The 16,856-nt window shown below is 43.9% G+C and overlaps 1 protein-coding gene across 4 annotated transcripts in view; it reads right to left on the reverse strand.

Annotated features, from left to right (window-relative positions):
- Positions 1-16,856, reverse strand: part of LOC122970856 (ankyrin repeat and fibronectin type-III domain-containing protein 1) — a 144,604-nt gene that overhangs the window by 83,349 nt on the left and 44,399 nt on the right. The window contains exon 1 of one of the 4 annotated variants that reach the window (XM_044337182.1): positions 13,547-13,601. The exons of the other annotated variants lie outside the window; for them this stretch is intronic. Coding sequence (XP_044193117.1) covers positions 13,547-13,552 — 6 coding nt within the window. The 5' untranslated portion in view covers positions 13,553-13,601. Of the gene's footprint in view, positions 1-13,546; positions 13,602-16,856 lie in introns of those variants that run through there. 4 annotated transcript variants of the gene reach the window in all.

Here is a 16,856-nt window from a genome sequence, read left to right on the forward strand (position 1 = left end):
ACTAAAAGCCAGATAAACTCTTCAGACTTCTGCATGGCCTTATGTGGCCTTTTGCTGTGTGATGTAGTGCAACTGCTTGTTTTTCCAGAGGCTTATTAAGCCTAATACAATATTTAAGAAAATATTATTAATTTCTACTAATGTTAGCAGAGGCACTCTTCATTTCAGGTAAGGCGGGGCACCCCCAATACAAAAATACTCATTACTGTTATACATTTGAGAGATTTGAGAGAGAAAAAAACATCCAAATTAGCAGACAGATAATTACACAATGTAATGAAACATTTGTCAGGTGCAGCTATTGTGTCATCTTTCTCTTTCAGTTCAGTTTCATCTCCTCATCCATTCTCTACAACCACATTATTTAGTATTACAGTGTTTTGTGATGGAACAATAAACCACAAACATCATGAATGTCTCTCAGGGATCAAACTGAGTGTGATGTCAACAAAACTGTGATTTTGTTGTAAACACACACACAGACAGAAGGATACGCTTACAAAGTATAGATGTGCATCTTGAATTTATGGTACGATCTTTCAGGTGATCCCCCCCCCCCATGTCTCTCTTGTTTCCCTCTGTGCATCAGTCACCAAGAGGGTAGGTAGGCCTCTCTCGGGGGACATTAGAGAAGAGATATCTGTCAAGATGGAAGCAGTGCTCCCTAAGGCTGCCACTGAGCGACAAGCGTGTCCCCTTGCCTGCTCTCCTGTATCACAATACTGCTGTTGAGTGACTGGAAAGCCCTAATAGATGCAGGTATCTGTTGTTAGTCAGATCTTCTATAAAGGCCCTCAGCAAAAAAAAAAAAAACAAAAAAAAAGAAAAAAGATAAGGGGAAAACGGAGGGGAGAGAGGAGAGAGTATGTATGTTTTTAATATGTTTATGTGTAGGAACTCCTTTGATGGGAAAGTGTGTTTGATTTTGGTGGCTTGTGCATTGGTGTGAAGAAAATATAATGAGGGCATGTGTGGGTGTGTGTGTTTAGAGAAGAGAGAAAGTGTATAGTGTGCGCACATATAAGTAAATACAGGTGTGAGTGTGTTGTTAAGCAAGTGTCCAGCATACACATATATGTGTGTGTTAGGTCATTACTGCAGCTTTAAAGGCTTGGCATCCCTGCTGAAATCTGCAATAAACCAGAGGAATTCAACAACTCACAAAGTCATCGGGGGGAAAAGAGTTTACCAGCCAATCCATCATCTAGATGAGTGTTTCTCAACCTTTTCAGCACGCAACCCAGAAAAAAAAACACACAGTGGCGAACTTTAACACCAAAGGATGGATTTTATTTCCTTTTTTACTTGATTTTGTTTTTGGAAAATACAAGCTGAACACCTTTTTAGAAGTATCTCTCAGTGCCATCATTGTCATTTCTCCTGAATCTCCTCTGTATGTATGTCCTTGCCCACAGATGCCACCAAAAACATTATTCTTTGGAGCCAAATAAATCGTCTTTGAACCTTTGAGCTAAAAATATTCTTGTTTATTTTGTCTAAGGCTATACTCTAATGTTTACCACCTAGTCAATCATCAGAAGATGGAAAGGGCTCAGTCAATTCAACTGTTTTTCCATTTTTTTTTCCATTGAGTGGAACATTTGTGAGTAGTCTATGAGAGGTGCAAACTGTAGAAATTTTGCACATACTGTAGTGCCCCACAAAACCAACAGAGAACATACGGTTTCCCAAAAGAACCGCTTTTATCTGGAGTTTGACAACTCGTCAACCTTGTTTTATAGTATCTGTTTCTCTGGGTCTCATATGATTGCTCGCTCACATGGACCACCCTGATTCATCCCACCTCATCTTTCATTTCACTACCCAAATCCAGCTTTCCTCCTCACTTCATCCTCTCCATATCCTCCCTCCTATCCTCCCTGGCATTTTCTCCTAACCTCTCCTCACTCTTTTTCGCTCACCTCCTCCTCTCCTTGTTGTCTTTTTCTTGTTTACTCCGCTCATCCCTCTGGCCCCTTGACCTCCATGTTGTTTGCAGACATAACAAGCTATTGCCTAGCAACTCTACTAAAATAAAAGACTAAAAAAATCCACTCAGTTAAGGGTGATTGAGTGTTTAATATGGAAAAAGTTAAATGAACAAAAGTAGAGTTTGAAATGTGATACACTCTTAGAAGAGAAAGACAGTAGAGACAGGGGAAGGAGACCGAGAGGAAGAACAGGAAAATAAAGATGAATAAAAAGACGAGATAAGAAATTACAGTGCGCAGTGCTGTGTGCTTTTGTAGTTAAGAGTGACATGTGACATGAGGGATCACTGTAGGTATGTGTGACTAAATTATTCTAATTCATTGCTGTGCATGTACAGGACGCCTGTGCGACCAGTCAACTTGGCTGGCTCGGCAACAGACCAGCTCTATAACCCAATGTCTATCCGTCACTGACTGACTGACTCACTGAGTGATGAAGTTATGCAATTGGTTGGCCAGCCCAATTTTTGAGTTTCCCCATTGGCTGTTGCTCTTTCAAAATGAATTGACGCAAACAGTTTCTATCCCCTCCTCCATTCTCAGGCGGCATTTACAGTGGAGCCCCAAGCACAACCTACTCTGAGCAGGACTGAGAGTGTGCACAGTCCCAAAATAAGTTTTAAAAACATACATTTACCTCCACACGGATGATCCTACACTGATAGGTTCACCAACCCGCAGATACAAAGAGACGCAACGGATCCATTTTACCAGCCTGCACAGCGGCTAGCAGCTAGTTAGAGTGGCTAGCATCGTTAGCATAGCCATGCTGTGCTGTGTGTAGGCAGGTGACAAGTGTGACGGACTGTTAGCCTAGCATGCTAATCCTATGTAAACATATGGATGAGATCATATGTTTACAGACATCCACAGATAGAAACAGATTAAAGGGCATGGGGAGTTAACAGATAATTAGAAAAGTTATAATTAAAATTAAAATAGTTCTCTTTCAAATCAAACATCTCAAGATATGAGTGGATAGTACTGCTCATGAAACTACATTTATACCTTTTACTTTCTTTTTACTCAAACGTTGCTTTACCATGTAATGTCATATGCTACTTCAGTACACTTTCACAACAAATATTACTGGGACCATTACAGAAAATTGCTGATGAACATTTAATACCCAGGAACAAACAAATTGGCAAATTGACCATAAACGGTCCAGCCATATACTAGATTTTGACCTAGTCTTGTTTTACCTGTCTCTTGTGAGTCCCTAAACTTTAAGTGCAATACTAAATTGCTGGAGTACCCCTTTGAGTCTGGCTTTGGTGCACAAATCTCTGTGAACCCCAGTCCTCTCGGGGTATTGCTCAGTGTAGTCTTATACACTGCCTGTTTCACTGGCCTGAACATAATCAATGCCAACAAAAGTAGGCTTTAGCCTCTATAGTAATGGTCATTTTTATCATTCTCATCTGAAGACACATTGTGACACACTGTGTTTTTTTTCTTTTTTAAGCTGGCTTTGGCCTGACAACCTTAAATCAATAAAAATAGTTGTCTCCTCTCTACTATCTCTCTTTCCACAAAAGATGAAGTTATCCAAGAAGGGGTGTGTTGGTGGGTGTCTGGAAGGAGAGAGAGAGAGGAGAAGAGGAGAGGAGAGAGGGGAGGGGAAGAGATGAGATGAGATAAGGAAAGTAACGATAAGAAAAAAGAGAAAGACATAAAGATGGTTGTGAAAAGAATAAGGTACAAATGAAGGTGAAGAGAACAAACATCTGAGACAGAAAGAAGTGGAAACAAAAAGATGGCGAGGGACATACTGTAGATACAGAATTGACAGATTGCAGACATAGGCAGAGTGGAGGGCTCTCGCTGTAGGCCCTGCCCTATTGTTTCAGGCTAATTTTATGGGATCAAACCAAAGCACAGCCCCAGACACAGATGGAGCTACAACAATCTGTTGGCAAATCTCCCCTCTAATTGGCCCCATGGAAAAGGCCACCACCATCGTACTGTAAATTGCTATTGATTGCGCTACGTCTCCACAGAAATAGTAATTACCTGGATGTAACTCCAGTTCTATGAGTACGTGTGGAGCCCTCTAACGGGCTTCGCTATTGGTTTACCCCTCAAGGCTCCTCCTCTGCACCACAGAAAGATCTTTGCCTTCCCCTGCCAATCAGGAAGTAGCAGACCCCAGCATCTTTGCTGCTCGTCTCCCTTTGAAACTCAGCAACAGAACTGGAGTTATATCCAGGTAACTACTATTTCTATTTTGTGCGTGCTCCACCCTCTAACGGGTTTCACTATTGGTTATTACTGAAGGCGAAAGTTGTTAGGGATAAGATGTAATCTCAGCTGGGCCTGAACTGACACTAGCATGAAACCATCCAACCAAAAAACAGCAGCAGTCCAGCACCGGTCGAGCACCGCCTGTCTGAGGGTCTTGCACTGCACTGCAAAAAACAGTAAACAAGCTGGATACTTATCAATACCTCAGTCTGCTCCAGATGAGGCCCCCACAGACAGTGAACCAAGCACTGAATGGGACACTGAACCAGCAGTCATATCTCAGGGGACCTCAGCCCACAGGCCCGCTGAGGAAGCACACACCAGCTGGTGGCTCCTGGCTGTGAAGCGGTCTAAACTGTCATCAACATCAACTCATGCCCTGTAGGGGGCATGAGCTGATGTGGTGGGTTGAGCTAAACCACGTACCTCCCATGTTTTCCTGGCTGAGGGTCCCGTCCAAACTAGCCACGCAGGTATCTGTGAAGACCTAAACATAATGAGAGTTGCACCCCAGTCATACCCCTTTGGGTGAGTCCCAAAACATTGTGTCCCTCCACGCCAGTGCAGGGATGTTGAGTTCACGTTGTTTGTCCCAGCTCAGGTGCAGCCGAAGCCGCACGAACCAGCATTGGAGGGTTCTTATATGCAGCAGCCCAAGGCGCTGCATATGTCTTCATATGCGCACTGGGTGGGCTGCTGACATCATCCTGTGAAGCGACATGAAGCTCACTGCCGGCACTACGACCACAGATCTCATGTGTCGAGTCAGCTACGGTAGCGCATCCACATGCTATGGTGTGGGAGTCTAAATGCTGACCGAGGTAGGGCATTTGCTGGCTTGGCTACTGGTGGGGTTGATGGCAAAGCCCAGCTGCTTGACATGCTGATTTTATTTTAACCCATAAATTAGATTTTTTATTTCTCACTGAAACCTGGTAAAGACCTGGTGAAATCATCTCTTTTTCTGAGTTGTGTGCTCCAAAATATAAATTTCTTAATTCACCACAGCTTATTGGCCATGGTGGGGGACTGGCTATGGTTTTTAATGATCTTTTTACCTATAAATCCATGTTGACTGATGAATAAAGAATTTTTGAATTACTGTTGTCTAAGATTGAACAATCAATTCCAGGACTTTGTGCACTTATATACAGACCCCCTACATTCAACAAGGTTTTTATTGATGAATTCTCTGACTTTTTGTTTTTTATGGTTACTAAATCTGATAACCTTTAAATTTTAGGTGATTTACACATTCACATTTGCTGTCCATCTAGCCCACTTGCTCAGGATTTTCTACATTTAATTGACTCTTTTAATCGTCCCCAGTTAGTCAAGAGTCTTACTCACATACATGGTCATACTCTTGACCTTATTTAAACTTCTGGCATTCCTGTCCCCCAATGTAAAGATAAACAATGTCAGTTTATCTGATCACTGGCCTATTATGTTTTCCACCTCACATCCCTCCCAGACTCCTAAACCCAGTCTGCCAGTAAACTATTCCAGGTCTATTACCCCTCTCACTGCCAGGCAGTTCTCAGATGCCTTCTCCTCTGCTCTCATTAAAGCTCCCCCTGCTGGTCTGGGCAAATTCAATTGCACTTATACCAATATCCTTCACTCAATTCTTCACCCTTACAAAGTTAAAAAAGCAAAAAATCCAAGCTCAGCTCAGATTTAACTCCATAACTCAGGCAGTTAGGCAGGAATGCAGCAGAGCAGAGCATAAATGGAAAAAAGATAAACTCCAAATGTCTTACCAGCATCTGAGATACTGTCTGGCTAAATACCAACAGCGTGTCAAAGCAGAGTGAACCAAATATTTTTCTGATATCATCTTCAAACACATCCACAGACCTTAAGTTTTATTTAATACAATAAATAGAGTATTCAAGCAGTCACAAATTGTCATGAAGCAACACCAGATACCTTTGAATACTTCCTAATATTCTTTATTAGCAAAACTGACACTATACAATCCCAGATCTAACTGCTCTCCTACGATCTGTCAGAGTTAAGCTCATGCTCCTCAGTTCCCATCAACTTTGAACCGATTTCTCTCTCCTCTTTGACACATATTATCTCTCATATGAACCCTAGTACATTTCCCTTAGACATTATTCCCTCAGGCCTACTTAAGGAAGAGCTGGACACTGCTGGGCCTAGTATTTTACCAGTAATTAATAGCTCTCTGGTCAATGGTTATGTCCCTGCTTACTTTAAACATGCTGTTATTTACCCTCTGATCAAAAAACCAAACATAGATCCATCTATTCCTAATAATTACTGACCAGTCTCAAAGCTCTCGTTTTTATCCAAGAATGCTCCATAGCACAGAATCTGCTCTCTTGAGGGTGACAAATGTTTTGTTCTTATCTTTAGATTCAGGAAATTACACTATTTTAATTCTTTTTGATCTCTCAGCTGCCTTCGGCACAGTCGATCACTCCATCCTCTTGGACTGTCTTAAGCATGTTGTTGGTACTCAGGGACAGACCCTTCAGTGGTTTGCCTCCTACCTCCAAGACCAATCAGCTGTTAGAACTGATAATGTGTTTTCTTCCTCTGCACCCATCTCCTGGGGAGTCCCACAAGGCTCCATATTAGGTCCCATTTTATTTTCCCTATACATGCTTCCTTTGGGGTCTGTTTTCAGAAAGTATATCTCCTACCATTGTTATGCCAATGACATCCAGCTGTACTTTCCGCTGAAACCGTGTGATCCATGCAGTGTTAACTCCCCTCTAAATTATAAGTATTCTGGATGGCAAAAAGCTTCTTTCAGCTAAACCAGAATAAAAGCAAGGTCATAATCTTTGGGCCTTCAGACAACTCCATAACCACAATCAATGCCCTTGCCTGCAACTGGTTCAAAATGCAGCAGCAAGACTCCTCACTGGTACCAAAAGGAGAGACCATATCTCCCCTGTGCTGGCCTCTCTTCACTGGTTACCAGTGAAGTACAGAATTAATTTTAAGATTCTTTCATTTGTTTTTAAAGCACTGCATGGACTGGCACCAGGTTACATCTCTGAACTCCTCATCCCCTATTCAACCTCCATACCTGTCAGATCTGCTGACTAATCACTGCTACTCCATTCCACACACCCATTTAAAAACCAAAAGTGATCAAGCATTTTCAGTTGCCGGCCCTAAATTGTGGAATAGTTTGCCACTAACAATTAGATCTTCCCCCTCCATTGATATCTTTAAAACCCATCTAAGACCCATCTCCTCTTCTTAGCCTCTTAATTGTAATCTTGAAGACATGACCACACTCTGCCATATGAGTGGTGCGGCTCGCTTGTGCATTCCCCACTCAGGTCGTGTGCAATGAGGAATGGTGGCGACTACTCCGCCAATGTGCCATAAATAGCATATTAGCCACTAATGCAGAGTGTGGAAGATCTGCCCGTGATGTGGAGGCCGAGGAAGAGCGGGTATCACATACTGCCCTCCCCTTATTTGCCTCACCTGGGGAAGAAAGGGAGATACCCAGTCCACCGTCTCAGTTGAACAGGACCAACACCAAGTTCGCAAAGGGGTGGTGGGAACGGCGGGGCAGGCCCCGCATGGCTCTCCCCAGAACAGCGATGCCAGCGATGCCTCTGCTGCCAGTGTTGCTGCTGCTGCTGCTGGGAAGAAGGAGGCTGATGGGGGCCTCAGATGCCTTCTGGGCTGTCTCCAACCAATCAATCAATCAATCAGTCAATCATGACCTGGATGGCTGGGCCAAACAGGGATTCACCGCACCCTCTTCCGTCAGTGTGGAGAAAGCAGAAGGACTCAGTGAACCTCTGCCGCTGCTCGCACTCCTCCCGGGGGAGGCAGGCGAGGCAGCAGAAGCAAGACTCATGGAAGATCACCAGTGGCATCGGCAAAGCACAAGAGGCGCAGGACTTGCTACTAGCCATATCTTTGTACTGCGACACTGGAGGGTGAACTTCTACACGGCAGGCGATCCATTTCTCAAGGTGGCTGAGTGAAAAAGGGGGACGAGCAGCGTAGAAGCTGGGGTCTTATAGTGGGAGGATGCTGCATGGTCGCTACCTCCCGATTGGGCGGTGGGTGCAAAGATCTTTCTCAGGTGCCAAGGTGGAGCCTTAAGGGGTAAACCAATAGCGAAGCCCGTTAGAGGGTGGAGCAGGTACCAAATGTAACTGGCTGTACAAGCAGATAGGCCTGCCAATCAATCACCACAATGACAGCCTTTGAGAACAAGCAGGGACACAAGGTTAACAGTAAATGATTATTTGATGGTGCTAGAACATTGTGTGTCAGTTAAATACAAAAAAGAAAAAAACAGGGTTTTCACTGTCAATCAGTCAGTCTGAGAGATAAAAACACTCCCATATTGTGGGAAAAGGAGTGAAAACTTGACAGGGATTGATTGTGTGTATTGTTTTTGTGTGTGTGTGTGTGTGTGTGTGTGTGTGTGTGTGTGTGAGAGAGAGAGAGAGTGAGCGTGTGTGTGAGTGGGACATAAGGGAGAGTGAAAGGCTTTGTTTTGAAATGCTGTATAATGAAATAGTGCAGCAGCTGAATGAGGAGAGAACAGACAACTCCATACAATGGGTTTACAAGCATCCTCCCTCCTGCCAAACTCCCACCTGCCCATCTATACATCATTGGCTGTCACTGTCGCACACTCCACCTTTCCACACCTTCAGCCCCAAACACACACACAAACACACAATCTCTGTCAGTATTGTGATGAGGTCATGGCTTGAGTATCTCTCCTATGGCAACACCAAAGAACAGGCCAGCTTATCAAATGACAACAGAGATCTGTGCGATTGTGTATATTTCATATATGTGCTTTGTGGAGGTAAGAGTGCATGAAAAATACACTTTCACAAGCAACATCCTGCATTGACTTATGCTACCAAACATTGGTTCGTTGTGTTCACCGCACCGGAGCCAGACTGTCCAAATGGCAGCAGAGGGAGGGAAATTGGTGAAAATTCACCATATCACAGGGGGAAAGTCGGTGGCTGGACTAGTGCCGACATAATCATCTTGCACAGAGAGCCTGCTTGGGCCCGATAGTGGCGACAGTCCCATTCTGGGGTGACTCATTGTTTCCGAGGCCTCTCATATGTGTCGCATTAGGGGGAGACGACAGACAAAACAGAGTCCTCCACTCCTTTACTCCTTCCTCACTCCTCTTTCCCAGTCTCCTCTTCTCCCTCATCCTTGGTTCCCTCATTGCCCTTACTCTCTTGGCTCCTATGTATCTATTATATCCTCTGTCATCATCTCATTGATGCTGCTCTTTATTTTGTTTCTTTATGGATTCATTTCGTCATCTCACCTCTCTGTGTCCCCATCCTAGCTGCCTATATAGGAAATTAATGTGGAAACATGGTAAGAAATGTCATTTTTGATTTCATACAATTCAGATCTGTCAAATTCACAAATTACTGTGTGTTGTCTATCTTCCTCTCCTTTCTAATGTCCTCATTTTCCTCTACTATCTACTATCCCACATATTCTCGCATGCATATTCTCTCACTCAGTGTATTCTTACTATTTTGGCAGGAATCTGATTTTTGCCTGGTATCTGCTTACCCTTGTCATGTTGTCCATGCCAAGAGAAGGTGCTGTGTTTAAAACCTTGTCATTAGAACCACAGGCATTCCTGCTGGCATGTGATCCAATCCTTCCACATCTTAGTGGTACCACTAAGATCTTAGTGGTACCACTAAGATGTGGAAGGAATAACACTGGAATACAAGTAAAAAATAAAATAGGGCCACAGCTAACTAACAAAAATAACTAATGTTTATTCTCATTATCAATTATCTGACTATTATTTTCTCGATTGTTCAGTTATTTGTTTGGAGTATCAAAAAATGGTGAAAAATGTTGATCACTTTTTCAGAAAGCCCAAGTCCAAGCCTGGGCTTTGTGAAAAAGTCCACAACCCAAAGATATTCTATCTACTATCACAGAGAACTAAGGAAACCAGGAAATATTCACATTTACGCTGGAACCAAAGAATTTTAGCAAAATGAATCAAAATGATTATTTGATTCTCCTGGTTGCCAATCAATTTTCTGTCAATCGAGTAATTGATTCATCAATTAATAATTGCAGCTCTGAAATAATAGAAAGGAGCACACACATGGATATCTGTGGCTTCTGTCTCTGACATGTTTTAAGATAGAGATGGAAAGGTGATGTGGATCACAGGATTGGGAAAAGTCCTGCCTGAGGTTGAACAGCCAATAACAAGGAGCTTTCCAACAAGTCTGGCTCAGTGTGTGCGAGTGTGTGTGCGTGTAATGATGCGTGTGTCCCTGGTGACAGGCACTCTTAGTGACTTACAGTATGTGTATGTGTGTGTTATGAGAGTGTATGGGAGATGGGAGGAGAAGGAGGGGTGAGCCCTTCTAAATATGCATCTTAATGGCTGCTCTGTTCCCACCATTCACACCGAGTGATGGAGAGAGCGAGGGAGAGAGCGGTGGAGGACGGAGAGAAGTGGTGCTGCATGTTTTCAAGTGGGCAGCCAAGACAGGGACGCAGACAGAGAGAAAGACAGAATGGTGCAAGCAAACGTCAACAAGAGACAAGCTATGTAAGGAGCCGCCATACCTGACTCCTTCAACCGTGGCCCCATTCCACACTGACACACACACACACACACACATACACACACACACACACACACACAGGCCTAAGCAGCAGTAGTATTGAGGAGCAGAGTGGAGAACTAGCCTCCTCAGGCAGTAGCTGTTTGTCGCTAAATGAAGGCCGGCATTCTTTGGTTTCCCAGGGAGCTGGGTGCCTGCCAGTCCCCCGGCCACTGAGTGCCATTTTATTAAGAACAAAATGGAGCCCCTATGAAAGGAGACCAGCACTGAGCCTGCACAGGTCTCACTGAGCTGAGCCTCCGCAAAAACAAACACCACCTTAAAGAGACAGGCTTGCAGAAAATGAGGGACGGCAGGGCCCCTCAAGAGCCCTCTGAGAGATACAGACTACTTTGGGATTGGCAGTGGCCGTTATTGATAAGCAAGACTCACCTTACAGAGGTGAGGTGAAGGGTGAACTGAAGAATGCGATGATAAACAAGAAAGTTTATCCCTTCAAAAACAGACTCAGGGATTTGTTTGTTTCACAGGCAGCAGATTGCCAGTAGTTGGAAAAAATAAGATGAAACAGACAAGATAATGACCAACATGTCCCCTTCTGTTAAGAGATGTGCCAGTAAACAGTCCACCTTGAACAGGGCAGACTATTTGAACACCTTACAGTATCAGCAGTCTAATTTCAACATGTCATTAATAAAGTAAACAGAACTGAGAGGAGATCTAAACATCTAAACCTTGAAAGTTAATTAAGTAAATAAGTATAAAGCCAAATTACTGGGCATCTGGTGCAGTGGAGGCAGAAAAGACGGACGGGTGGTTGATTAAATGATGGATGGAGGGATGGTGAGCAGAAGTGAGTTATACTGGCAGATAAACTGAACAAGTCTTGTCTTTTTTTTGCCATACCTTCATCCCTCCTCCTCCTCCTCCTCCTCCTCTTCCCTGTTCCCTTTTCATGATACACACCACTTTTCACTAATAGCAGATTTGGACTCTGGCATCTTATTAGAGGAGCTATTTATTAGATTAGTGTGAATATACATGTGTTGTGCCAAACGTCCAATTCACCATGTAACCAGGAGGGGTCAGTGACACAGAGTTTCTGCTGAGGCTCACTGTCATGTGTGGGTTTGTGTGTGTGTAGATAAGAGAGAGAGAGAGAGAGGGTGGTTTTTCTACAGCATGCATGCATGGACGTATGTCTCTGTGAGAGTGTCTGCATATGAGTGTGTTTAATAGCCTGTCACTTTTCCAAATTACAGTGCTGATGAATGAGGCTTTCAAGTTTCTATTCACAGACCACAAGACAACTGACAGTCATCTAAAATAACAAAATAACAGACAAAAAAAAGTATTTTTGCTGTATCTTTTCTTCCTATTAGTTTTTTTTTTCTTTTTTTCCACATAATTCCTGGGAAATGGGGGCCAACAATGTCATGAACTCTGTTTGGTCCCGACTTCAACAGAGGTCCATAGTAAATTTAACTTTTCAAATACAAATAGTGAGTGAAATTCAGGTTTGTTAGTAAAGCATGAATGAAAATGTTGTTTAGTTTTGGCCGCTGCATGACAAAACATGTCGGTTAAAATAATATACAGAAATCATTCATCGCAATAATTCAATCAACCTATCCTGTTTCCATGTTTACTGATCATATAATTGATAGATTTACCACAATAATAACAAAGCGTACACTCTATTATATAAGAACCTGGTGAATAAGAATGCTAACCACTTCCACTTCTATCTTATCTTTTTATTTCTTACAGTGCAAGCAGTAAAAGGAATGCTTAGAAAAGGAAGAACAATGGAGCGTGATGATGCAGTGTCTCAGTATGAAAACAAAAAAAATCTTCAAAATAACTGTTTTGATGAAAAAAACATGCAATATTTAGTTCGTTTCAGCCACATGCTACAACGGCTAAAGCTTGCGCGCTATATATTTTCCAGAATTTGTTTTAGTGTCACAAATGAATGACAATTATTTACACACATACATTAATTTCCAAGGAAACATGTGTTCCCAAGTATCTGCATATCAGTACTCTCCTTCATGTTCTCAATCACACACACTGACAAAGTATGATGGGACCAGAGCCAACATCTGTCTTTGATATTATTTAACTAACCGCTTATTGTGGGAGCCCACCAGCACCACGGATGGCGTCTAGCGCTGTGTGTGTGTGTTAGTCTACGAGTGCACTTCGGCGTCCATTCAGACACTTTGGCAAGCTGCTGTTGTGTTGTTACATCCTTCAGGGTTTGAGCTGTGTGTGTGTGTGTGTGTGTGTGTGTGTGTGTGTGTGTGTGTTTGTTCAGTATGTGCGCCTGCATTTCTGAGACTGTGACTGCATACCAGCGCGCAATGTGTGTTTCCACAGACATGTGAGAACAGCGTGAGTGTGTGCGGTGGCTATCCCCCTCCATAGTGAAAGCCACAGCCTCAAACCACATCAGAGAGAGTGTGGGAGACAGAATGACAAGGCCAGGAACCAGTCAGCGTCTGCCTGCAGCCACACACAGACACAGACACACGCTCACACACTGACACACACAAATTCATACTTACACACGCATTTATCACACTTACCCATCTACTTATTGACAAACTCTGTCTCTCACGCTCTCTCTCTCTGTCTCTTTCCCTCTCTCTCTCTCTCTCTCTCCCTCACACACACACACACACACACATGTTTAACACCAACCGTCATTACGCCACAAGTCCTATCCAGTGGTCACCTTTTCGGCCAAGGATGGAGTCTGCAGCAGAGGGAGATGTTTGTGTTTGCATACTTTCTCACAGACAGACATTGACTGAGCAGAGGGCAAAATAGGCTTTCTACTGTGGATTTGTTTTAGCATTTCAGCGTGGTGCAACTGTCACTCAATGGTGTGTGGGATAAATGAAAATATTTGAATTATTTATTTATGTCCACCTCACTGGGTACAGAAATAAAGGGTGTACAAGCAAGAAATAGGCTAACAAAAGCTTTGGAAACAAGATAATTACAGAAACGTACACAGATACACATATTCCCATATGCGTGTAAGTCCACATTCGGAGTTACACAGCTGAAAATATGCACACGTTCATAATAACGAACAGACTGACAAACACATATTAGTGGCAGAGAGACGCAGCATAAGTATGATGCGTGTCTTACAAACACACAAACATGCTGGTATTGCCAACTAAAGACCGTTCGTGCAATTTCTCACGCTGACATGAGCACACACACACACACGCGCGCGCGCATGCACATGCACACACAGACAAAAGACTCAGCGCAAGTGTAGGTCATCCATGGGTGAGTGAAAGCTAGAAGCAGTGTTTTTCCTTGCGGTGGACACACATCAATTTCAAGGAAATTGCTCGCCCCATTATTGGAAAGTGTTACCGGAATGTCAATTAAGGGGGAAGTTTTTAACCTCGCACCACACAAATAAACAGTGCACCCCGCTCCCCCTTATTAAAGGCGGTGTCAGCGCAGACAGAAAGTCTGGAGGGGGTAGAGGGGAGCGAAAGAGGGATGGAGGGAGGTTGGGATGGAGGGAGGGAGGGAGGCCCGGGGAAAGGGAGAAGAGGAGACAGGAGATTTGGTGCTCTCAAAGAAATGCTTTTGGCCCTCCTTTTGTGCCCGAGGGCCCTAGACCCTGAGAACCACTCAAAACCCAGGCTCTGGCCCCGGCTCAGGCCCACTTAAGGTTAACCTCAACAGGCAGGGATCTGTTTGACAGCTGGTTGGATCCTGTAGGTGCAACTGCAGCGGACCGATTAAGGGCAGGTCAGTGGAGGGGAGGCCGCAGATAGAGGTGGGAGATGTGAGAGGGAGGGCAGATTACAAATAGAAGGGCTGAAGGAGTGTGTGTGTGTATGTGTGTCAAGAGGGCTGATAGAGGTGAGAGGAAAGATGTAAAGGAGGGAAGAACTCATGTGGGAAGGAGAAGGCGAAGGAGAGATGGAGGGATAGAAGTAAAGGGATGGAGGGGAAATCGATAGTGTTTGTTTTGTACTGGCTTACTTTAAAAACACAGTGGCCACTAAAGCAAATAAACATGGGGATAGGAGGAAGTGAGAAGAGAAGGGAGGACAAAATGTGAGCAAACATGTATGAAAAATAGCAGACATTTAAATAGAACGTCAACAGAGCGAGAGAAGGCAGAGATGAGATGATGATGATACCTCCAGAGCCAGATAACGAGAGACAGCAACTCAAAATATCCCCTAAAGCTCCGCAGTGTGAAAACTGAGCACGGATCTGGAGATGATCCGAAAATATTCGACAGATCAAAGGTGTGTGAGGTGAAATGAGGTGAATACGCAGACAAATTCAAACAGGTATCTTCTCCTGAACGCTCTCTACTCGACAGAGCCTCCAAAACTGGGCAGAGTGTGCTCGAATGGCTCCGGGGGGTCTAAGTCTGCTCGCTCACAGGCATGTGAAATGCCTTCACGTAGCCCGTGTCCGAGCCTCTGTTTGGAAAAGGGCTTGCCAAGAGCCCCATCACCAAAACAGACGAACAGCTGCTGAGAGGCTGCGTGTTCCATATAGCTTGCTAGAGCACACAGTACACACAAACGATGCCGTTTCTCCTCTCACTCTGGATGGATAAGGCATCAGGGGAAAAGGGCTGCATGTATAGTGAAAATAATAGTGTATAGCACTATACTCCTGTTTTGAAAATTTAGAATAGATATAAAATGTTAAGCTGAATTTAGGGGAAACAGTACTAGAACAATTCCCTTTGTCCCCTCTTTGTCGTGGGTTTCAATATTTTGCTTGGTGTAAGCATTAAAGTGTTGGAGGAAGCAGATAGAGAATACATAAAAGTATAATTTCAAGAAATCAAAATCTCCACTAAGGTCTAAAGGGCTCTTGTGATAGCTTTAGACACCACAGGGAGCTCTCGCTGCTCAGTCGGCCCTCTGCCACCTCAGACCTCGCATGAAGCCTTTATAAGGATGGAATGATCATGTCTTGGGAAGTCTGCTCGCACAGAGGCTTCTTGATTGTAGGTGAGGAAGAGCGCCTCCCTCACCGCATCCAGGTTCACCGTCACTCGATGACGTCCGGAGAGCCACCTGGGGTTGCTCACGGTTAAGTTTCAGAGAAAGATAATCATCAAATTCGTCATCTGCTTTCCGGGTCACATCGCTCCGTGTACTCACAGTGCTGCTACTGTATAACTGCAGGAAAATAGCCTGTAGTCACGAAAATGCTATTGGAGGATCAGCTGCTGTGATTGGGATCCAGGTAGGAAGGGCAGCACCAGAGAAAGTCAAACTGTGGGAAAGACTAGGCACATGCTGGAGTGCGCTTCTCAGCAGAAAACAGTGGTCAAGCCCGTAGAGCCTGTAAGAGGGCAAAGTCAGTGTAAACAGAACAAGAGAATTCAAAGCTACTAAGTACAGCATGTAATTCCACTGCCCCAAATATGTCCTGTGGTTAAGAAGTCTGATTTCTTATTTGAAACAGCCAACATGGAGAGTAGAAGTGGACCCTTGTTGCATGTCATTCCCTGTCTCTGTCAGCCCTCAACTGTCGCTATCTAATGAAGGCATAAAATGCCCCCAAAAATATATATATATAAAAAGAAGTGGGCAGAGGAGAGGAGAGTTTATTATACATCACCATTAGTGAACTACTGACTCCACAGTAATCTTCGGCAAGAGCTCCCATGTCAGTAAAACTAAACTGCTTGCAGAGAAAGACGCAAGAGTGGAGAAAGAAGAGGGGAAGAGAGGGCAAGGGGAGGGGGAAGAGAGAGATGGTGATGGAGAGAGTCTACATAGTTAATGAACTATGCTTACAGATCTACATAGTTAATGAACACCATCTCACTGGTTACCATCGGCAACCAAAGTGGCTGCAGAAAACATTCCCATGCCATTCTCGGTCTGTTGTGGGTGAGCGTGTGTGCGTGCACGTGTGTCAAAGAGAGGTCTAACTGAACAAGCACATTCAAAACCAGAGGTATTTTTCTCCCTGTTTTTTACGTAGAATAACCAGATTG

This window comes from Thunnus albacares, chromosome 20 (genome assembly GCF_914725855.1).
Source record: "Thunnus albacares chromosome 20, fThuAlb1.1, whole genome shotgun sequence".
Lineage (NCBI taxonomy): Eukaryota > Metazoa > Chordata > Actinopteri > Scombriformes > Scombridae > Thunnus > Thunnus albacares.